This window comes from Ylistrum balloti, unplaced genomic scaffold, assembly GCF_031769215.1.
Source record: "Ylistrum balloti isolate Yb309-2 unplaced genomic scaffold, AGI_CSIRO_Ybal_v1 Utg370834, whole genome shotgun sequence".
Classification (NCBI taxonomy): Eukaryota; Metazoa; Mollusca; class Bivalvia; order Pectinida; family Pectinidae; genus Ylistrum; species Ylistrum balloti.
Genome location: NW_026782481.1, coordinates 259,439 through 277,801, shown reverse-complemented (window position 1 = coordinate 277,801; position 18,363 = coordinate 259,439). Strand labels below are relative to the sequence as shown.

The 18,363-nt window shown below is 35.5% G+C and overlaps 1 protein-coding gene and 1 pseudogene across 1 annotated transcript; one reads left to right on the top strand and one right to left on the bottom strand.

Moving 5' to 3' along the window:
* Window positions 1-7,438: 7,438 nt before the first annotated feature.
* LOC132558880 (WW domain binding protein 1-like) lies at window positions 7,439-16,519 on the bottom strand. The gene is made up of 5 exons (XM_060223497.1): window positions 16,370-16,519; window positions 13,555-13,612; window positions 10,649-10,717; window positions 9,412-9,713; window positions 7,439-9,086 (listed from the first exon to the last, which is right to left on the bottom strand). Exons 1-5 carry the CDS (start codon window positions 16,427-16,429, stop codon window positions 9,060-9,062), a joined length of 516 nt encoding a protein of 171 aa, XP_060079480.1. The 5' UTR covers window positions 16,430-16,519; the 3' UTR covers window positions 7,439-9,059.
* Window positions 16,520-17,209: 690 nt separating this feature from the next.
* Window positions 17,210-17,970, top strand: LOC132558873 (uncharacterized; annotated as a pseudogene).
* The last annotated feature ends 393 nt before the right edge of the window (window positions 17,971-18,363 follow it).

The following is an 18,363-nucleotide window of genomic DNA, read 5'->3' as shown; positions in this document are numbered from 1 at the left end:
GATGCAGTTTAATTATGTGGTTATCACAGATCAGGGGACGAAACAGCTGTATGAAGCAGTTAAATTATGTGGTTATCACAGATCAGGGGACGAAACAGCTGTATGATGCAGTTTAATTATGTGGTAATCACAGATTAGGAGACGAAGCAGCTGTACGATGCAGTTTAATTATGTGGTTATCACAGATCAGGGGACGAAACAGCTGTATGATGCAGTTTAATTATGTGGTTTTCACAGATCAGGGGACGAAACAGCTGTATGATACAGTTTAATTATGTGGCTATCACAGATTAGGGGACGAAACAGCCGTTGTTGTATTGCTTCCTATGTAAATCATACTGTTTCTAATCAGAATTACTATCATAGATATTCATGATATTTCCATCTTTTCATTTAGGCTGGCGTTATGATACTTAGTCCGGTCTTTATAGCTGTGGAGTCATTCAGGCTTGAAGATTTGATTGATATCAGTGTAAGACATGTGCGTTAATATGTGAATGTGACTGGCATTTAAAAAAATCAAGTGATGTCATTCATCAAAACGACTTTGTAAACACAATCAGAAGTGATGTATTATCAACGACATCTTAAGATATTCATCTCATTTGCGGAAAAATACTCCTAGTGTCTTGTTGTATTATCAGTCACCAACATGAGTATGTTAACAATAGTGAAAATTCTTGTTTCTGTTATCCTGTATGTACTTTGCATCATGACGCTGCAACAAAACTTCGTTGAAGGTAATCTAATTAGTTTGTATATTTTAAGTGTCATTTATCTCGAGCGGAACTCCGTGGAAAGTTAGCTCATTATTTTGTTTAACTTAAGTTTCACATTTAACTTAAGCGAAACTCCGTGGAAAGTTAGCTAATTTTCTATATAATCTGACGGGTCTTTCATCTCAAACAAAATATCAAGAATGGTAAAATCGATGTTTTTATGAGTTAAATGGCATTTTACTCAAACAATATTTCATAGTGTAATATATATATGTTTTATGATCTACGTGTTATTTGTAAATTAAGCAGAACTTCGTAATAAATAGATAAATAGTGTAGTTCGTTGTGTGTAGAGTTTGATGTCCGTGTAGATTTTTGTCCGAATAGCATATTGTCTTTGTAGTATAATGTCCGTATAGTAGATTGTCCGTAAAGTATATTGTCCGTATATGATATTGTCTGTTTAGGCTTTTGTCCGTATAGGATATTGTCTGTAAAGTATATTGTCCGTATAGTATATTGTCTGTAAAGTATATTGTCCATATATGACATTGTCTGTTTAGGCTTTTGTACGTATAGTATATTGTCTGTAAAGTATATTGTCCGTATATGATATTGTCTGTTTAGGCTTTTGTCCGTATAGGCTATTGTCTGTAAAGTATATTGTCCGTATATGATATTGTCTGTTTAGGCTTTTGTCCGTATAGTATATTGTCTGTAAAGTATATTGTCTGTATATATTGTCTGTAAAGATATTGTCTATATGATATTGTCTGTTTAGGCTTTTGTCCGTATAGTATATTGTCTGTTATATTGTCCGTATAGTATTGTCTGTAAAGTATATATATGATTTTGTCTGTTTAGGCTTTTGTCCGTATAGTATATTGTCTGTAAAGTATATTGTCCGTATATGATATTGTCTGTTTAGGCTTTTGTCCGTATAGTATATTGTCTGTAAAGTATATTGTCCGTATAGGATATTGTCTGTAAAGTATATTGTCCGTATATGATATTGTCTGTTTAGGCATTTGTCCGTATAATATATTGTCTGTAAAGTATATTGTCCGTATATGATATTGTCTGTTTAGGCTTTTGTCCGTATAGGATATTGTCTGTAAAGTATATTGTCCGTATAGGATATTGTCTGTTTAGGCTTTTGTACGTATAGTATATTGTCTGTAAAGTATATTGTCTGTATAGGATATTGTCTGTTTAGGCTTTTGTCCGTATAGGATATTGTCTGTAAAGTATATTGTCCATATATGACATTGTCTGTAAAGTATATCATCCTTATATGATAATGTCTGTTTAGGCTTTTGTCCGTATAGGATATTGTCTGTAAAGTATATTGTCCGTATAGGATATTGTCTGTTAAGTATATTGTCCGTATAGGATATTGTCTGTAAAGTATATTGTCCGTATATGATATTGTCTGTTTAGGCTTATATTGTCTGTAAAGTATATTGTCCGTATATGATATTGTCTGTTTAGGCTATAGGATATTGTCTGTTAAGTATATTGTCCGTATAGGATATTGTCTGTAAAGTATATTGTCCATATATCACATTGTCTGTAAAGTATATCATCCTTATATGATAATGTCTGTTTAGGCTTTTGTCCGTATAGGATATTGTCTGTAAAGTATATTGTCCGTATATGATATTGTCTGTTTAGGCTTTTGTCCGTATAGGATATTGTCTGTAAAGTATATTGTCTGTATAGTATATTGTCTGTAAAGTATATTGTCCATATAGGATATTGTCTGTAAAGTATATTGTCCGTATAGGATATTGTCTGTAAAGTATATTGTCCGTATATGATATTGTCTGTTTAGGCTTTTGTCCGTATAGGATATTGTCTGTAAAGTATATTGTCCGTATGTTATATTCTCTGTTTAGGATTTCGTCTCTATGGTATATTGTCAGCATAGTATCTTGTCTGGTCATAAGTCACACCAGAATGTCTTATCTAAACGATCATGGTCAGCTAAGCGCGTAGTATTATTGGAATTAATATAAACATGTGATTGATCTCGACATCCCATTGTAATCACAAAAAACCCGAGTCAGGCTTAACCGACAATTATCAACATGAAAAAAACATACGTGACACATAGTTTATTGTCTGTTTAGGATATCGTTCTTATGGTATATTTCTGTGTATCTTATGAATAGGGTATTGTTTGTTCCTTATACAGAGAAAATTGTGTTACTGGAAAAAGCATTTGGTCAATTGCAAGGTACTATTTGATTTTGTTTTACATGTTTCGGGTCATTTTACACATTTGGTCAGTACTAATACTAATGATACATATATGGACCAGACAGTCACGTGGTAAAGATGTTTACTTTAATTTGCCGCAGCAACAGTTTGCGCAAGTTCAACATTTATCATATTACTTTGAAAAATAAACATCGTACTCTAGAAAAAAAATCGTTGTACTCTAGCTGAAAAGATACGAGGTAATACTGCAGCAATCATATGGAAAAATGGGCACTGAACATAAATATTCAAGGGTTGGATTGTCGTCTTTTTTGTCGTTGTACTATAGTACCGTCATTCCAATTAACCGAGTCGTACAGACTTTGAAATAATTTGTAGCTAAGGCAGCATTTCTTTAATCATATATATTTTTTTAGTAAATAAAACGATACTACAGGGTTCAAAGGAACTAATTTTTGATCAGATACATGACAATAAATCAAGAAATTGGAAGTTGCTAGCGCAACATTTATGACGTCATAATCAAGGGAAGTAAATCTATAACTCCACCAAGTTGTAATAATGCTGAAAAATGTGTCGTTTTAGGTCAGTTTCCATCACCACGAGGGCGCTGGGGACCATTTTGCTTCTGTTGGAACGTGTTCGCAGACAACTGTCCATGCAGTTGGATCTGGTTTGGATTTCCGTAACATATTTCTTGGATCATAAAACGTACTAACGATCACCAAACATTATCCCTATCTACTGAATCATCTATCTTCTACATCGATATGGTCAGGACATTGATCGATTCAAAGCACACAGTAAAGTGATGTAAAACTAAACCACATATTGTCATGATTTCATTCATCATGTTTCCAAAACCTTTTACAACAGTGATTGAAATATAAACCGGTTTCATGGATGTTGTAGTTCATGAAAAATAATTCACTTTTTATGTTACAACGAATAATTTTAAACAAGATACGACATCAACTTTATTTATTTTACAACAAATGCGAAGCAATTTATTTCAGTTCATACTAATCACTCTTGTTGGCCAGACACCCGACTAGATTCATGTACTGACTCATAAATAACATGTTTATAGTATATATATATTTCAAATTTGTCTTTGCAAATTCAGCAAAACGTTTTCACTTCAGTAGATATTGTGATTACTTGGATGGGGACAGATTTTAAAAAGTTATATTAGTGTAAAGTGCGCATTTTTTCATCAAAAAATGAAGGTCTTAAGTAGGGAGCGCGCACATTACATGCATGTAGGATTTTTTCTCCACTTTTTTTCCGTGGAAGATTTTGCCTTAATTGATCGTCGGGATTCTCTGGTTTGCAAACAATCATGAGCAACAAAAACAAACAACATTATTACTGTATATATTAATGAAAACTTACCGATCGCTTGCAGTAAAGAGTTGTGGCTTCAGTCAATAACTTTTTTGAACATTTATATTAAAAGCGTCTGCAGACGCATCACAATCACCAATGATATTTGTATAAAAAGCACACACGTGTGCCAAGCTGTCGTTCTTGCTAGTAGTGTACAATCGTCATAATTCGTTCACTTTTCATAGATGAAACTGAAACTTCGTATGTTAATGTCACTAATTACATATCTGTTGATGTCACTCACTTAATTTCGTATTTCAAATTCTATGATTGAAAACGTTGCTCTCGAGTGTGTCACATAACGTGTAGTGCCGTCGGCGATCGAAAAAAATTGAATTTATTACTCAATCAGTTTTAGAAATATCAACTTGAAAAAAAATGTGTATTGTGATCATATCTCTGATGTTGCTAACTGTATTGTATATCTAAAAATATATTTTCTGTGGAGTCTTTATGACTAGAATAGATGTCAATGTCGCCATAATTCTGTGCGTTCCGTCATATTGTCCCGTCTCAAAGAATCCTCTGCAAACCAGAACAATGCTAGTATGTGATTGACGCAAATCTCAATCTGAACGTGATACTAGAACTGTAATACAGGTGAGGTATAGGAACACAATGGAGATCTCCCCAGAACGTTAGGATAATTGGACCAGACTCTGATATACCATACAGGTGAGGTATAGGTAGATATATAGGTAGAAAATTGAGATCTCCCCAGAACGTTAGGATAATTGGACCAGACTCTGATATACAATACAGGTGAGGTATAGGTAGATATATAGGTAGACAATGGAGATCTCCCCAGAACGTTAGGATAATTGGACCAGACTCTGATATACAATACAGGTGAGGTATAGGTAGATATATAGGTAGACAATGGAGATCTCCCCAGAACGTTAGGATAATTGGACCAGACTCTGATATACAATACAGGTGAGGTATAGGTAGATATATAGGTAGACAATGGAGATCTCCCCAGAACGTTAGGATAATTGGACCAGACTCCCTGATATACAATACAGGTGAGGTATAGGTAGATATATAGGTAGACAATGGAGATCTCCCCAGAACGTTAGGATAATTAGACCAGACTCCCTGATATACAATACAGGTGAGGTATAGGTAGATATATAGGTAGACAATGGAGATCTCCCCAGAACGTTAGGATAATTGGACCAGACTCCCTGATATACAATACAGGTGAGGTATAGGTAGATATATAGGTAGACAATGGAGATCTCCCCAGAACGTTAGGATAATTGGACCAGACTCTCTCTGATATACCATACAGGTGAGGTATAGGTAGATATATAGGTAGACAATGGAGATCTCCCCAGAACGTTAGGATAATTGGACCAGACTCCCTGATATACAATACAGGTGAGGTATAGGTAGATATATAGGTAGACAATGGAGATCTCCCCAGAACGTTAGGATAATTGGACCAGACTCCCTGATATACAATACAGGTGAGGTATAGGTAGACAATGGAGATCTCCCCAGAACGTTAGGATAATTGGACCAGACTCTCTCTGATATACAATACAGGTGAGGTATAGGTAGATATATAGGTAGACAATGGAGATCTCCCCAGAACGTTAGGATAATTGGACCAGACTCCCTGATATACAATACAGGTGAGGTATAGGTAGATATATAGGTAGACAATGGAGATCTCCCCAGAACGTTAGGATAATTGGACCAGACTCCCTGATATACAATACAGGTGAGGTATAGGTAGATATATAGGTAGACAATGGAGATCTCCCCAGAACGTTAGGATAATTAGACCAGACTCTGATATTCAATACAGGTGAGGTATAGGTAGATATATAGGTAGACAATGGAGATCTCCCCAGAACGTTAGGATAATTAAACCAGACTCCCTGATATACAATACAGGTGAGGTATAGGTAGATATATAGGTAGACAATGGAGATCTCCCCAGAACGTTAGGATAATTGGACCAGACTCCCTGATATACAATACAGGTGAGGTATAGGTAGATATATAGGTAGACAATGGAGATCTCCCCAGAACGTTAGGATAATTGGACCAGACTCTGATATACAATACAGGTGAGGTATAGGTAGATACATAGGTAGACAATGGAGATCTCCCCAGAACGTTAGGATAATTAGACCAGACTCCCTGATATACAATACAGGTGAGGTATAGGTAGATATATAGGTAGACAATGGAGATCTCCCCAGAACGTTAGGATAATTGGACCAGACTCTGATATACAATACAGGTGAGGTATAGGAACACAATGGAGATCTCCCCAGAACGTTAGGATAATTGGACCAGACTCCCTGATATACAATACAGGTGAGGTATAGGTAGATATATAGGTAGACAATGGAGATCTCACCAGACCGTTAGGATAATTGGACCAGACTCCCTGATATACAATACAGGTGAGGTGTAGGTAGATATATAGGTAGACAATGGAGATCTCCCCAGAATGTTAGGATAATTGGACCAGACTCCCTGATATACAATACAGGTGAGGTGTAGGTAGATATATAGGTAGACAATGGAGATCTCCCCAGAACGTTAGGATAATTGGACCAGACTTTTTGACATCATCAGGAACAGGGCCTGTTAATATGACCTTACCAAGGTTTTGAGGTCATGTTTATACATCATCTTGTGACTTATATATTGGCTAATTACCACTAGGAGACACGAATGCCCCATTGTTTCCTGAAAAATATACGTCTCTTCCAAAATCTATCTTTATATAGGTGATTTGATGAAATGACTGTACCGGTTGTTTCCTTTTACCTTCAAGCAATATGTGATTGATGTACCATTGACAGATGGGGTTAAAAAGAATGTAGATTATATTTTAGAATGTGTACCCATTCTTCCATCATCACATTGAGCTAAAATCACCTGAAGTAAACAAAAATAATTTGTGTATATCAAATTTGTGACATTTAATATCGTGTTTCTGTTTTCCAGTCAAGGAAGTCGTTCAGCCTGAACATTTTATTACCAATTTATTACAGGAAATATATCAACACAGGTGTCTAGTACATACTTTTTCCTTCTGTGGGGAATGTTTTATTATAATACAAAATTTCAAACAAATGAAGTTAAATTTGTGGCATGTTTATTAGAACAGCAACATTATCTCTTTGTAATTTAATTACTAAAAATTAAGCATGCTAATACTCTTACTTTAATTAAAACATTAATCTACATAAATATAATAACATATTAGCATCCCCTGTCAGAATTATAAAAATGGTAAGGACTCTAGGAGTCCACCCTTCCCACCCCACCCCCCGCGACCAAGAAAAGGGGAAGTATTTCTGAGAGACGTATGTCCCGATCTTGTAGGGTCCCAATGATTGTTGTATACGAGAAAATATTTGCCCTTTGTTTTTCTACCACGCATGAAACTGTTCTGTCAATCATTCAATTCCCTCTAAAGTATCAGATAAATAAATACATATCTTCCAACTTTAGCATCAATTTGCGAAAAATACTAAAAGGTCCAACGTTAATCTCCAGTGACAGTTTATCTTTAGATTGTGGTCCTAAGTGAATGGGAAGTGTAGATAAAATCTGGGGTGTATATTGGGAGCTGTCGTCAATTCCTAAAATAATGCCCTGATTTTTTTTGAGATTCGTTTTTGTTTCAAATTCCAAAGTCCTCTCAAAATGTGATAGATTAATTTCAACCAATCAGGTATCGAATCTCAACTAAACGGTGACCAGAATCTTACTTGTACGTTGTGTATATAAATTTTGATTTGAAATATTTCTTGTCGAAATTTTTTATAAATGTATAATCAAAAACCATATTAAAAGTTGTGCATTAAAATGAAAAACATAAGACATCTTTAATATACAACAATATGATGACAAAAACTATACTCGTCAATAATCAATAATGTTAATCAAATGTAAAAACGACAATATCTCAATAATGTTACTTTTTCTTTCAAACCTAGTTATAACCCAGTATCAGAGTTCATGTGTGGGATTTAAATTTTGTCAAATGCAAGACGAAAAACTGGTGCGGATATAAATATTACACTTTCCTTTAAAGTCAATTTCGAGTTTCAATCAGTCAAGTCAATCGAGTTAACCGTAACATCGTCCCACATATACTTAGGTAGTTATTCACCTGTTGGAGCACTGTAAGGCAGCGAAGGATGAGACATGGCAAGGATATTATTGTGTGTGTACCGATTAACATCAGGTTATAAAAATCCATGTTTTACGTTTTATCAAAATATGTTAGGTATCCATACAAATTTTAAAAAAATGAAATAAAAAAATCTTCCTTATCTCTATCTTGAATAAATATTATATACAACAAAAAGGAATGAAACCTTCACAGCTAATAATGCATAATGTCAGACATATTCAGTTATTGCACATTTATCTGAACAAACTATGAAAGCAATGCTAAATTATAAGAATATAAGAAAATACTTCATCAACAAAGAGCACGACATAGCATTAATTGGTTATATATAATACATTAATCACACAAAGGTTTTTTTTTATCATTTTACTAAATCGTAAACATTGATTAACTTCTTCCTGTCTCTCTGTTGTTGAACAAATAAGTAAGTAACACAGCTACTTTACACTGTACGATGTAATGTTTGTTTTTACAAGTGTCATTAATCCACCAGACATGGAGATAGACCGAGCGTCCATACTACATTTACTTCTGTCCCTGGAGGTGACCATGTCATTTCACTGGTATTGTGGCGGAGCGGATTTCTGTCAGAAAAATAAAACAAATTATAACACTGTAAATCTAACATACAATTATCGGCATCAAATGCATTTGTGTAATACTTTGTATTATGCTTCTAACGAAAAATATTCTTTTTCAACTTATCGTTTTGTAAATCTCGTTAAATGGTACACATTTATTTCCATTTTGCCTAAATTTTCACGACAAAGATTGTTTTGAAAACTTTACACGATAGAAATAAAACAGACTTAAAAAAAAGTTGGACCAAGGTTGAAAACGAGAATAAATTGTATGCAATGCTGTTAAACAATAAAAGTACGTTTCAACCTAAACCTAAACAAAACGGACCTCTGGGGCAGTATAACCCGGAGGAGGAGCAGCAGCAGCAGAGTAGGTAGGCGGAGCCGTTGGGTAGCTCGCGGTGGCTGGTTGTTGATAGCCTTGCTGTGGGGGATAGCCTTGCTGTTGGGGGTAGCCCTGTTGTGAAGGGTAGACGACTTGAGTGTTTGATGTTGCTGTCGTTACAACTGTCCGACTTCCATACTCCGGTTGTCCAAACCGTATATAGTTTTGACGAGCACGTCGACGTCGGAGGCATATGATGCAGCTTACGATAGAAAAGAAAACGATGACCCATATCGACCAGAACCCTGTGACAATAAAGTATCAAAATCATATATCTAGGAAATGGCATGTTCACAAGAATGCCAATGTAAAGGAGAAGCTCCTTTACCTCGGCGGGGGCCATTTTCGTCAGTCTACATCTACATATAATAAATCTCGACCGAAATATTAAGAAATACGACGATCACCCTCTATGACATCACATCCACTTCTGGAACGAGTCATCGGAAGACGGAGCAACGAAGAAGTCACCTTCAGACATTGGTATATCTCAAAAAATAATTTACCAAATTAATTATGGCTCCGGATCGAACGATCTGGGTCATATTGTTTATTGGCATCTGTTTGTTAGTCTATTGTCAACTTTAACCTTGTCCATAACTATTGCACCGTAACAGGTAGGGCTTGCAAATTTGGTATGTGTGCTCCTTGCGGCAAGACCTTTCTGATGGTGCAAAAAATGTTACCATGTTACCTTGACCTTTGACCTTCATTTGAAAAACTTAAACATTGGCATTAACTATTGCACAATGAAGACGCAAGCTTTTCACTAAATGCGCATGCAATTATCACATGCTTTACAAAGTTTAGTTTTAATGTTCCACCTCCGAAGTTTGTTGCAACCTTTGGATAGTGTGTCATTAACACCTGTACATCTTGTTTTTCGATTTTCTTTTTCTTTCCATCTTCTTCAAGTGATTTTTTTTTCATACAGAAATAGTCTTACTTGATTCAATACTGATTTCTCACGCACCGTTTTCAATAACAATAAGACTGTTCCAACTTTCTCACATACATCCATGCCCAGCTACACAACCTCTTGCACTTTTGTCGAAAGAAACAACAAAGGGACAAATTTGTAGTCTCTACTTGGGAACTACGTATCAGCACAACACAAATTATAGAATACAATACTAAACGTGATTTCTGTCTACCGGGTATATACTACAGTCAGACTTACACCAGTACTCGTAGACAAAGGTGTGGTAACAGCAGGTACTAGAACCATCGTAACAGCAGTAGGCGTCATCTGTAACGTAAATAATAGTACACATCATAACAGCAGTAGGCGTCATCTGTAACGCAAATAATAGTACACATCATAACAGCAGTAGGCGTCATCTGTAACGTAAATAATAGTAAACATCATAACAGCAGTAGGCGTCATCTGTAACGTAAATAATAGTAAACATCATAACAGCAGTAGGCGTCATCTGTAACGTAAATATCATAACAGCAGTAGGCGTCATCTGTAACGTAAACATCATAACAGCAGTAGGTGTCATCTCTAACGTAAATAATAGTAAACATCATAACAGCAGTAGGCGTCATCTGTAACGTAAATAATAGTACACATCATAACAGCAGTAGGCGTCATCTGTAACGTAAATAATAGTAAACATCATAACAGCAGTAGGCGTCATCTGTAACGTAAATATCATAACAGCAGTAGGCGTCATCTGTAACGTAAAGCAGTAGGCGTCATCTGTAACGTAAATATCATAACAGCAGTAGGCGTCATCTGTAACGTAAACATCATAACAGCAGTAGGCGTCACCTGTAACGTAAATTATAGTAAACATCATAACAGCAGTAGGCGTCATCTGTAACGTAAATAATAGTACACATCATAACAGCAATAGGCGTCACCTGTAACGTAAATTATAGTAAACATCATAACAGCAGTAGGCGTCATCTGTAACGTAAATAATAGTAAACATCATAACAGCGGTAGGCGTCATCTGTAACGTAAATATCATAACAGCAGCAGGTGTCAGCTGTAACGTAAATATCATAACAGCAGTAGGTGTCAGCTGTAACGTAAATATCATAACAGCGGTAGGCGTCAACTGTAACGTAAATAATAGCAAACATCATAACAGCGGTAGGCGTCATCTGTAACGTAAATAATAGTAAACATCATAACAGCGGTAGGCGTCATCTGTAACGTAAATATCATAACAGCAGCAGGTGTCAGCTGTAACGTAAATATCATAACAGCAGTAGGTGTCAGCTGTAACGTAAATATCATAACAGCGGTAGGCGTCATCTGTAACGTAAATAATAGTAAATAATAGTAAACATCATAACAGCAGTAGGCGTCATCTGTAACGTAAATATCATAACAGCAGTAGGCGTCATCTGTAACGTAAATATCATAACAGCAGTAGGTGTCATCTGTAACGTAAATATCATAACAGCAGTAGGCGTCATCTGTAACGTAAATATCATAACAGCAGTAGGCGTCATCTGTAACGTAAATATCATAACAGCAGTAGGCGTCATCTGTAACGTAAATATCATAACAGCAGTAGGCGTCATCTGTAACGTAAATAATAGTAAACATCATAACAGCAGTAGGCGTCATCTGTAACGTAAATAATAGTAAACATCATAACAGCAGTAGGCGTCATCTGTAACGTAAATATCATAACAGCAGTAGGCGTCATCTGTAACGTAAATATCATAACAGCAGTAGGTGTCAGCTGTAACGTAAATATCATAACAGCGGTAGGTGTCAGCTGTAACGTAAATATCATAACAGCGGTAGGCGTCATCTGTAACGTAAATATCATAACAGCAGTAGGTGTCATCTGTAACGTAAATAACAGTAAACATCACAATAACATATAACTTGATAAAGTATGACAACCTTCTAACTGGTTAACGAATGGTTTCATTATCAATGAATTATAGACAGACAGACGGACGGCTGGACAGACAGAGCGCATGAATAAGGAAACCTTCAAATCAGTTCTTACAACCAGGCGTTAACTATTTACAAAAATTAGTGATTACAGACTTTCTTAATATATATATATATATAGTGACATAATAAGTGCAATACTTTAAAATGACTAAAGAGGAAAAACTGTTCAATGATAGAACGCGCCTAAACATGAGGAAGCAATATAATGGCGTCTGGGACGGTCTGCCAACAATGGTCGCTTTCACGATATGGTTCCGGCAACCCGAAATTATTTCACAATTAAAGAACACACTTGTACTGGGTGTTAAAATAATGTATGTAAAGCTAGTTTACAGTTTCGGAACTTACTGTCAATATATATATATATAATAATGAACATAATATTTCATCCATTTTAAACCGTAGTATTGTAAATAATTCTAGAAATGTGCGCGTATCGACCCTACTTTATGCGTAAATTCTAAAAACTAATACTTTTCAGGAAAAGCAGGACCTCTCAAACTGCACGTGCTGAATACGCTGCAGTCTAAGTTCGGTCCCGTTCTGTATTTGGCCTTTCTCTTGAACGTTCAGCTGGTCCAACCATTTCAAGCGGTTACGTGAAAGCGACCGAAGATTCTTTTTTGAGTCTTGCCTGGACCATCTCTGGTTAAACCAAACGATACTCTGTAACTGGGATGCATATTTATACTAAACATATCTGTCTATAATTAGAGACAAACAGAAGTGATACACAGTCGTAGTTAAGTGAATCAAATACATTCCAATTACATATCATCAAATTAATGTAGTGAATGCATGTATCATGACTCTAATCTGTGTTATATACACTAACTTTTCAACCAAACTACCACTAATTACTGTTTATCACGTGTCCACATTCTTGGCATAACTTATTCAATCGGTATTAAGTTGACAGTAACAGCGGAGTTGGTAAGTCATTAAATCAGAATAAACGTGTCTGTTTGTATACCTGTGTATAGGGTTAGAGTAAGGGTATTTGTGTTTTCGACCAAGAATGACTCATTCAGAACATCGCTTATGTATCAGATTTCCTTCCTTTATTTCGCGCATTTTCGTGAATGTCCTTGGAAATATTGACATTAGCACAATATTACAGATTGTAAATAAATTTTAAACAGTGATGTTATACTCACCTCCATAACACCATGTATTTGAATACGGGTATGTGCTGCTTATGCAGAAAGTGTCGCCCTACAATAGGAAATAAACAGGTCAACTCCAGGCCACAGAATTCGTTAATATTACACATTAAAATAGGTCAACTCCAGGCCACATAATTCGTTGATATTACACATTAAAATTCACCAATGACGTTTTTCATAAACAGTTGGTTCGATAATCAAAGACTTTAATCTAGAGTGGGTGCGGTGATTACCTTTCGGCCAAAGCTCCGATTCTGACCCAAATTCTCTACCCCCGGGTAGAATATTCATACTCCACATACATACATCATACCTTCCTACTGTATTTCGTACTCAGGAATTCCTTCAATATCTTGGTGTGTGACAAAGATTTCCTTAAAATATCTGATTTTTTTTCTTAGCATGAATGAAATTATCAACACTAACCTCAAATTGATAGAGTTAACCATTTGTATGTGGAATGTGAATATTCTACCCGAGGGTATAGAATCTGTGTCAGAACCGTGACTTTGCATTAATCATTAATCATCAAAAGCATGTGTAATAATTCCTTTTGTTCACGAGATGGAGTAAGACCTCCAATTGGCAAAGTCCACTTTGTGTATCCACACAGGATACATGTCCACACAGGAAACGTGTATCCCACATAAGCAGAAGTGGAAGACAAGTGGAGGGAAAAGACAATTATGATGGCAAACATGAGGGTTGCCTATTGTTTGTAACGTAACCTTTTCCCAAGGGTCGGAATTCCCCATCTCACCAACAAGTGGCGTATGATTAATTTTCTCTTACCCTGCTGACCTTGTTGTGTACTAATATGTGTTTTCGTTGCTCCAGTGCTTCACATCGTTGTCATGATCAGCAAAAACTCAAATCGATAATGTCAGAGATGATAACCCTTCACGTTCTGTTGTCTATCCTCCCCTCCCCATCTTACCTCTAAGAGGTGAATTTTTTTTATTAATCTCATACCATTAAAAAGCGTGGATAAACCTGCCCATGAAAAGCGAAAGGTGTATCCAGATAGGCAATGGTAGAATAATCTACTAGTTATTGAAAGTAGAAATAACAGTTAAAATAAATAAATAAATAACGATTTATCGACTTCATTACCTTAAACGAGAAAATCCATGAAACATCGAAAAAAAGTCTTTTGTGATGAACATTATATGAAATTGACTTAGGCACTTTCAGTCCATTCAGTAAAAAAACTTATCGATATACAACATTTTTTTCATATATTTCAATTAACAACTTATTCACGTGACATAGACCTCAGACTGACAAAATATAACTCTTATAACAACTTAAATTTGTCTCATGTGTTCGAGTATTTTAAGTGTTGATCACAGCTTGTTGTCCTTAAAACTCTGAATAATCCAGGAAGGATTTTTTCACAAATTTCATACTATTAATAAATCTTAAAAAAGCATGAGTCTAAAAGTAAAAAATTATGAATTATCTATATGGGGAATTGAATAAGTTTGAAATCTTCCCTCTGAAAACTTTTGAAGTTTAATAATTTTGCTGTATCATTAGGAGTGTATGATAGCTATGTTAGTATACACAGATAACTTGAGTAAAGTAAATACCATGGGTCACATTTTAAATGGGTAGTCATAATGACACATAAAGATAAAACACTTGAAGTGTTGATAACATATATCTATGATAACAATGATTCATTCAATACTCTGAATTGTTTCTGAAATATGATTGTTTATTTTGCGCAAGAAAAAAAAATTATGTGTACCCCAATGGAAATAAGCGTTTCAACGCTTTTTTGGGAAATCCTAGGATATATGTACTTTTTGTCTTTATTTATAAATATCACTAGCTGATACATTAAAGATGTAGCAAACAACTCATTCATGATTATGTATAACATGTTATATGTGCCATATATTTATATGTTTTGTATACAAATCTGTACGTCTTTATCCTGAATAATTTTATTATTATGTGATATTAGATATTAGATATACATCTTTTTTTCGGAAATATACATGATAATGTATCAAATTAACAAAAGCTGTTAAGTAGGAGTGAAAAATCTTTATAAATAGATATGTAATTACCTATGTCATTAAGATATCTGATATAGTACAAAAGATATACCTGAAGACATCCTTAAGGTTAAACAGGATATAAAACCTCCTCGTCCTCGCTTAGCTTTGTACACAGGCGAACAGTTTAAAGGTTTTGTCGTGTGTTTGAAAAACACGTGATACATGATCCACATATACAGGAAATGATTAAATATATTAATAAAGAAGAGTTTTAAAGTATCTATATTATAATACTACGATTTTTCCGTTTTACACCCCCTCCCCTGAATCTATATTATAATAATACGATTTTTTCCGTTTTACACCCCCTCCCCTGTATCTATATTATAATAATACGATTTTTCCGTTTTACACCCCCTCCCCTGTATCTATATTATAATAATACGATTACGCCCGTTTAACATCATCTCCATTGTATCTATATTATAATAATAGGATTGTGGTGTCCGTTTTACAACAACACCCCCCTTCCCCGTCCGTTTTTAACCCCGGTGAAAACCAATGAGATGAGATACGAGTTAGGCGACAGTAGAGATGTGATTTATTTTAGGGGATATTGGTGATCTGTATGGGTATATGTATCAGTTCAACGTTCATAGCGTAAACCGTTCAATATAATACACCATCACAATACACACAATGCCTTCTAGTACGTGTTACATCCTGTTTGTAAACACAGAGATTAACTCCCTTCGTTCGAGTCCAAAATCTTCTTACAATATCATACGCACACGTACCTTTACGTGGTGTAACAGAAGTCCAGTTACGATGACCAGTAAGGATTCGGTCCACCCCATGGTCCTTTTGTCTTAATTCTGTTTGGGTTTCGATGAAGAACTAGTTGTCCACAGACTTCCTGTTACACTGCGATCGTCCCACCTGATAAAGTCATATGACCGTGTCGATTGCTATCGGTCACGTTACTTCAACCGCAGTGTATACACTATACTTATCTAACCCCGTGTCTGTCGTAGGATATCGGAATTCCACGGATATTGTATTACACAACAGATTGCCAATATCAAACAATTTTCATTCTATTGTTTATAACGTGTCGACATTCGGACTTGGGCAAGTCTAATATAGTCTTTTGAACTGACAAGGAAACATGATTCTGAATTCATTTTTATGGTTTATTGTTTTCTTTACAAAGGAAAATTAATCTTTTCATCGAACCTTCAGTTTATTCAGAGACTTAAACCGGAAGTATTTAACTTGCTATTGGGTAAAGTGCTTAATTTATGTGTTAAAACCTTCATTTTATTCAGACACTTAAACTGGAAGTATTTAACTTGCTATTGGGTGAAGTGCTTAATTTATATGTTTAAGTTTTTCTTTATTGCCACTTCCCTATATATATTTCGACTTGCCAGGGCGAAGAAAGATAAATTTGTCTTTCTCACCAGAGTCAAAATGCAGCTTATAATTTAAGACATTCATCGGACCATATATTCTTTTTATCCTGCAACATTGATTAAAAATCAGACCATCAATACTTCAGCGGGTTTTTTTCTTTGACGTTACGCTGACTTTTGCATGATGACGTATGCCAAAATAATTGCTACGCACAAATTCTTATAAGTTACACACGATCGAGAAACTTGACTGATTATCTTAATCAAAATTCATTTGATTGGAAATATAACCCGCCAATTCTCAAAGGAAAAAAGTCTGCAGGTTATCGCGATTTATTTTGTGAAACTCCGGATGTAATTCGGAAAAGAAATTTAACAGGCCTTGCAAGCATGTTCACAAAGGATGTCAATTTCGTACGTATGAACTGGGATTATACCGAACACTTTAGAAAGTTTCTAGGTTTGCAGAACGTCATACCATGGTTGTTAGAATTACATTATGCCGATATTTATCTAAAGTTTTTTAACACCCTCTTCAAACCTACAAACATGATCACTGAAGCAGTAAACAAGACTGTACAAAATGTATCAAAACTTGCCTGTGTTCATATTCGTATGGGTGGAAGTGACAAGATACCAGGAGATGACACGCATACAGAAGGGAAACAACTTAAACATGTCTGGAACTTTCTTAAGGCCATGGAAGCCAGAAACTATAGCATTTTTATTGCAACCGACGCACAAATTGTACGGGAGAAGGCAAATGCATTATTCAAACACCTCCTAGAGGCTGAAGGACGAATCCTACACATAGACTGGGGAGCTACTGGGGATGACTTAGTTAATGGTTATAAGAAAGTTGTTGATTTCTTTGTTCTCAAAGAATGTGATCAAAGTTGTACTGTCTAACAACAAATGAGTTGGTGCCGTGTTCTCGGTATACGATACATAACTACTACCCTGGCGATTTACTTTCCCATTAGTCTTACTGATGCTAGTGCACAAAGATAATTGGGCCATCTTATATCTCGGGATGTAACGTTTGAAGCCCGTATTATCTACTGCACCGTGTAACAGGATCATCAATTTAGGAAACGATGTGATTTCGTCAAGTTAACTTTCAGTGTTTTAGATAGATATCGATGGAGTGGACATTCGCCTAATTGATATCTATAGTTCTGCAGACTGTTAAATAGATGGCCTACGTCCCAGCTCTTGTACTGTCGAGAGATGTACCGTCTGTTTAACGGATAACCTCAATGCGATATCTGGTACTATCAGGTGAACTGTCGGTCGTTGATGGATACCTTGTGAACTATCGTCTGTTGAATGATAATTTATATGCAAATGTTTATCTACTTAAGGAATATCCGTCT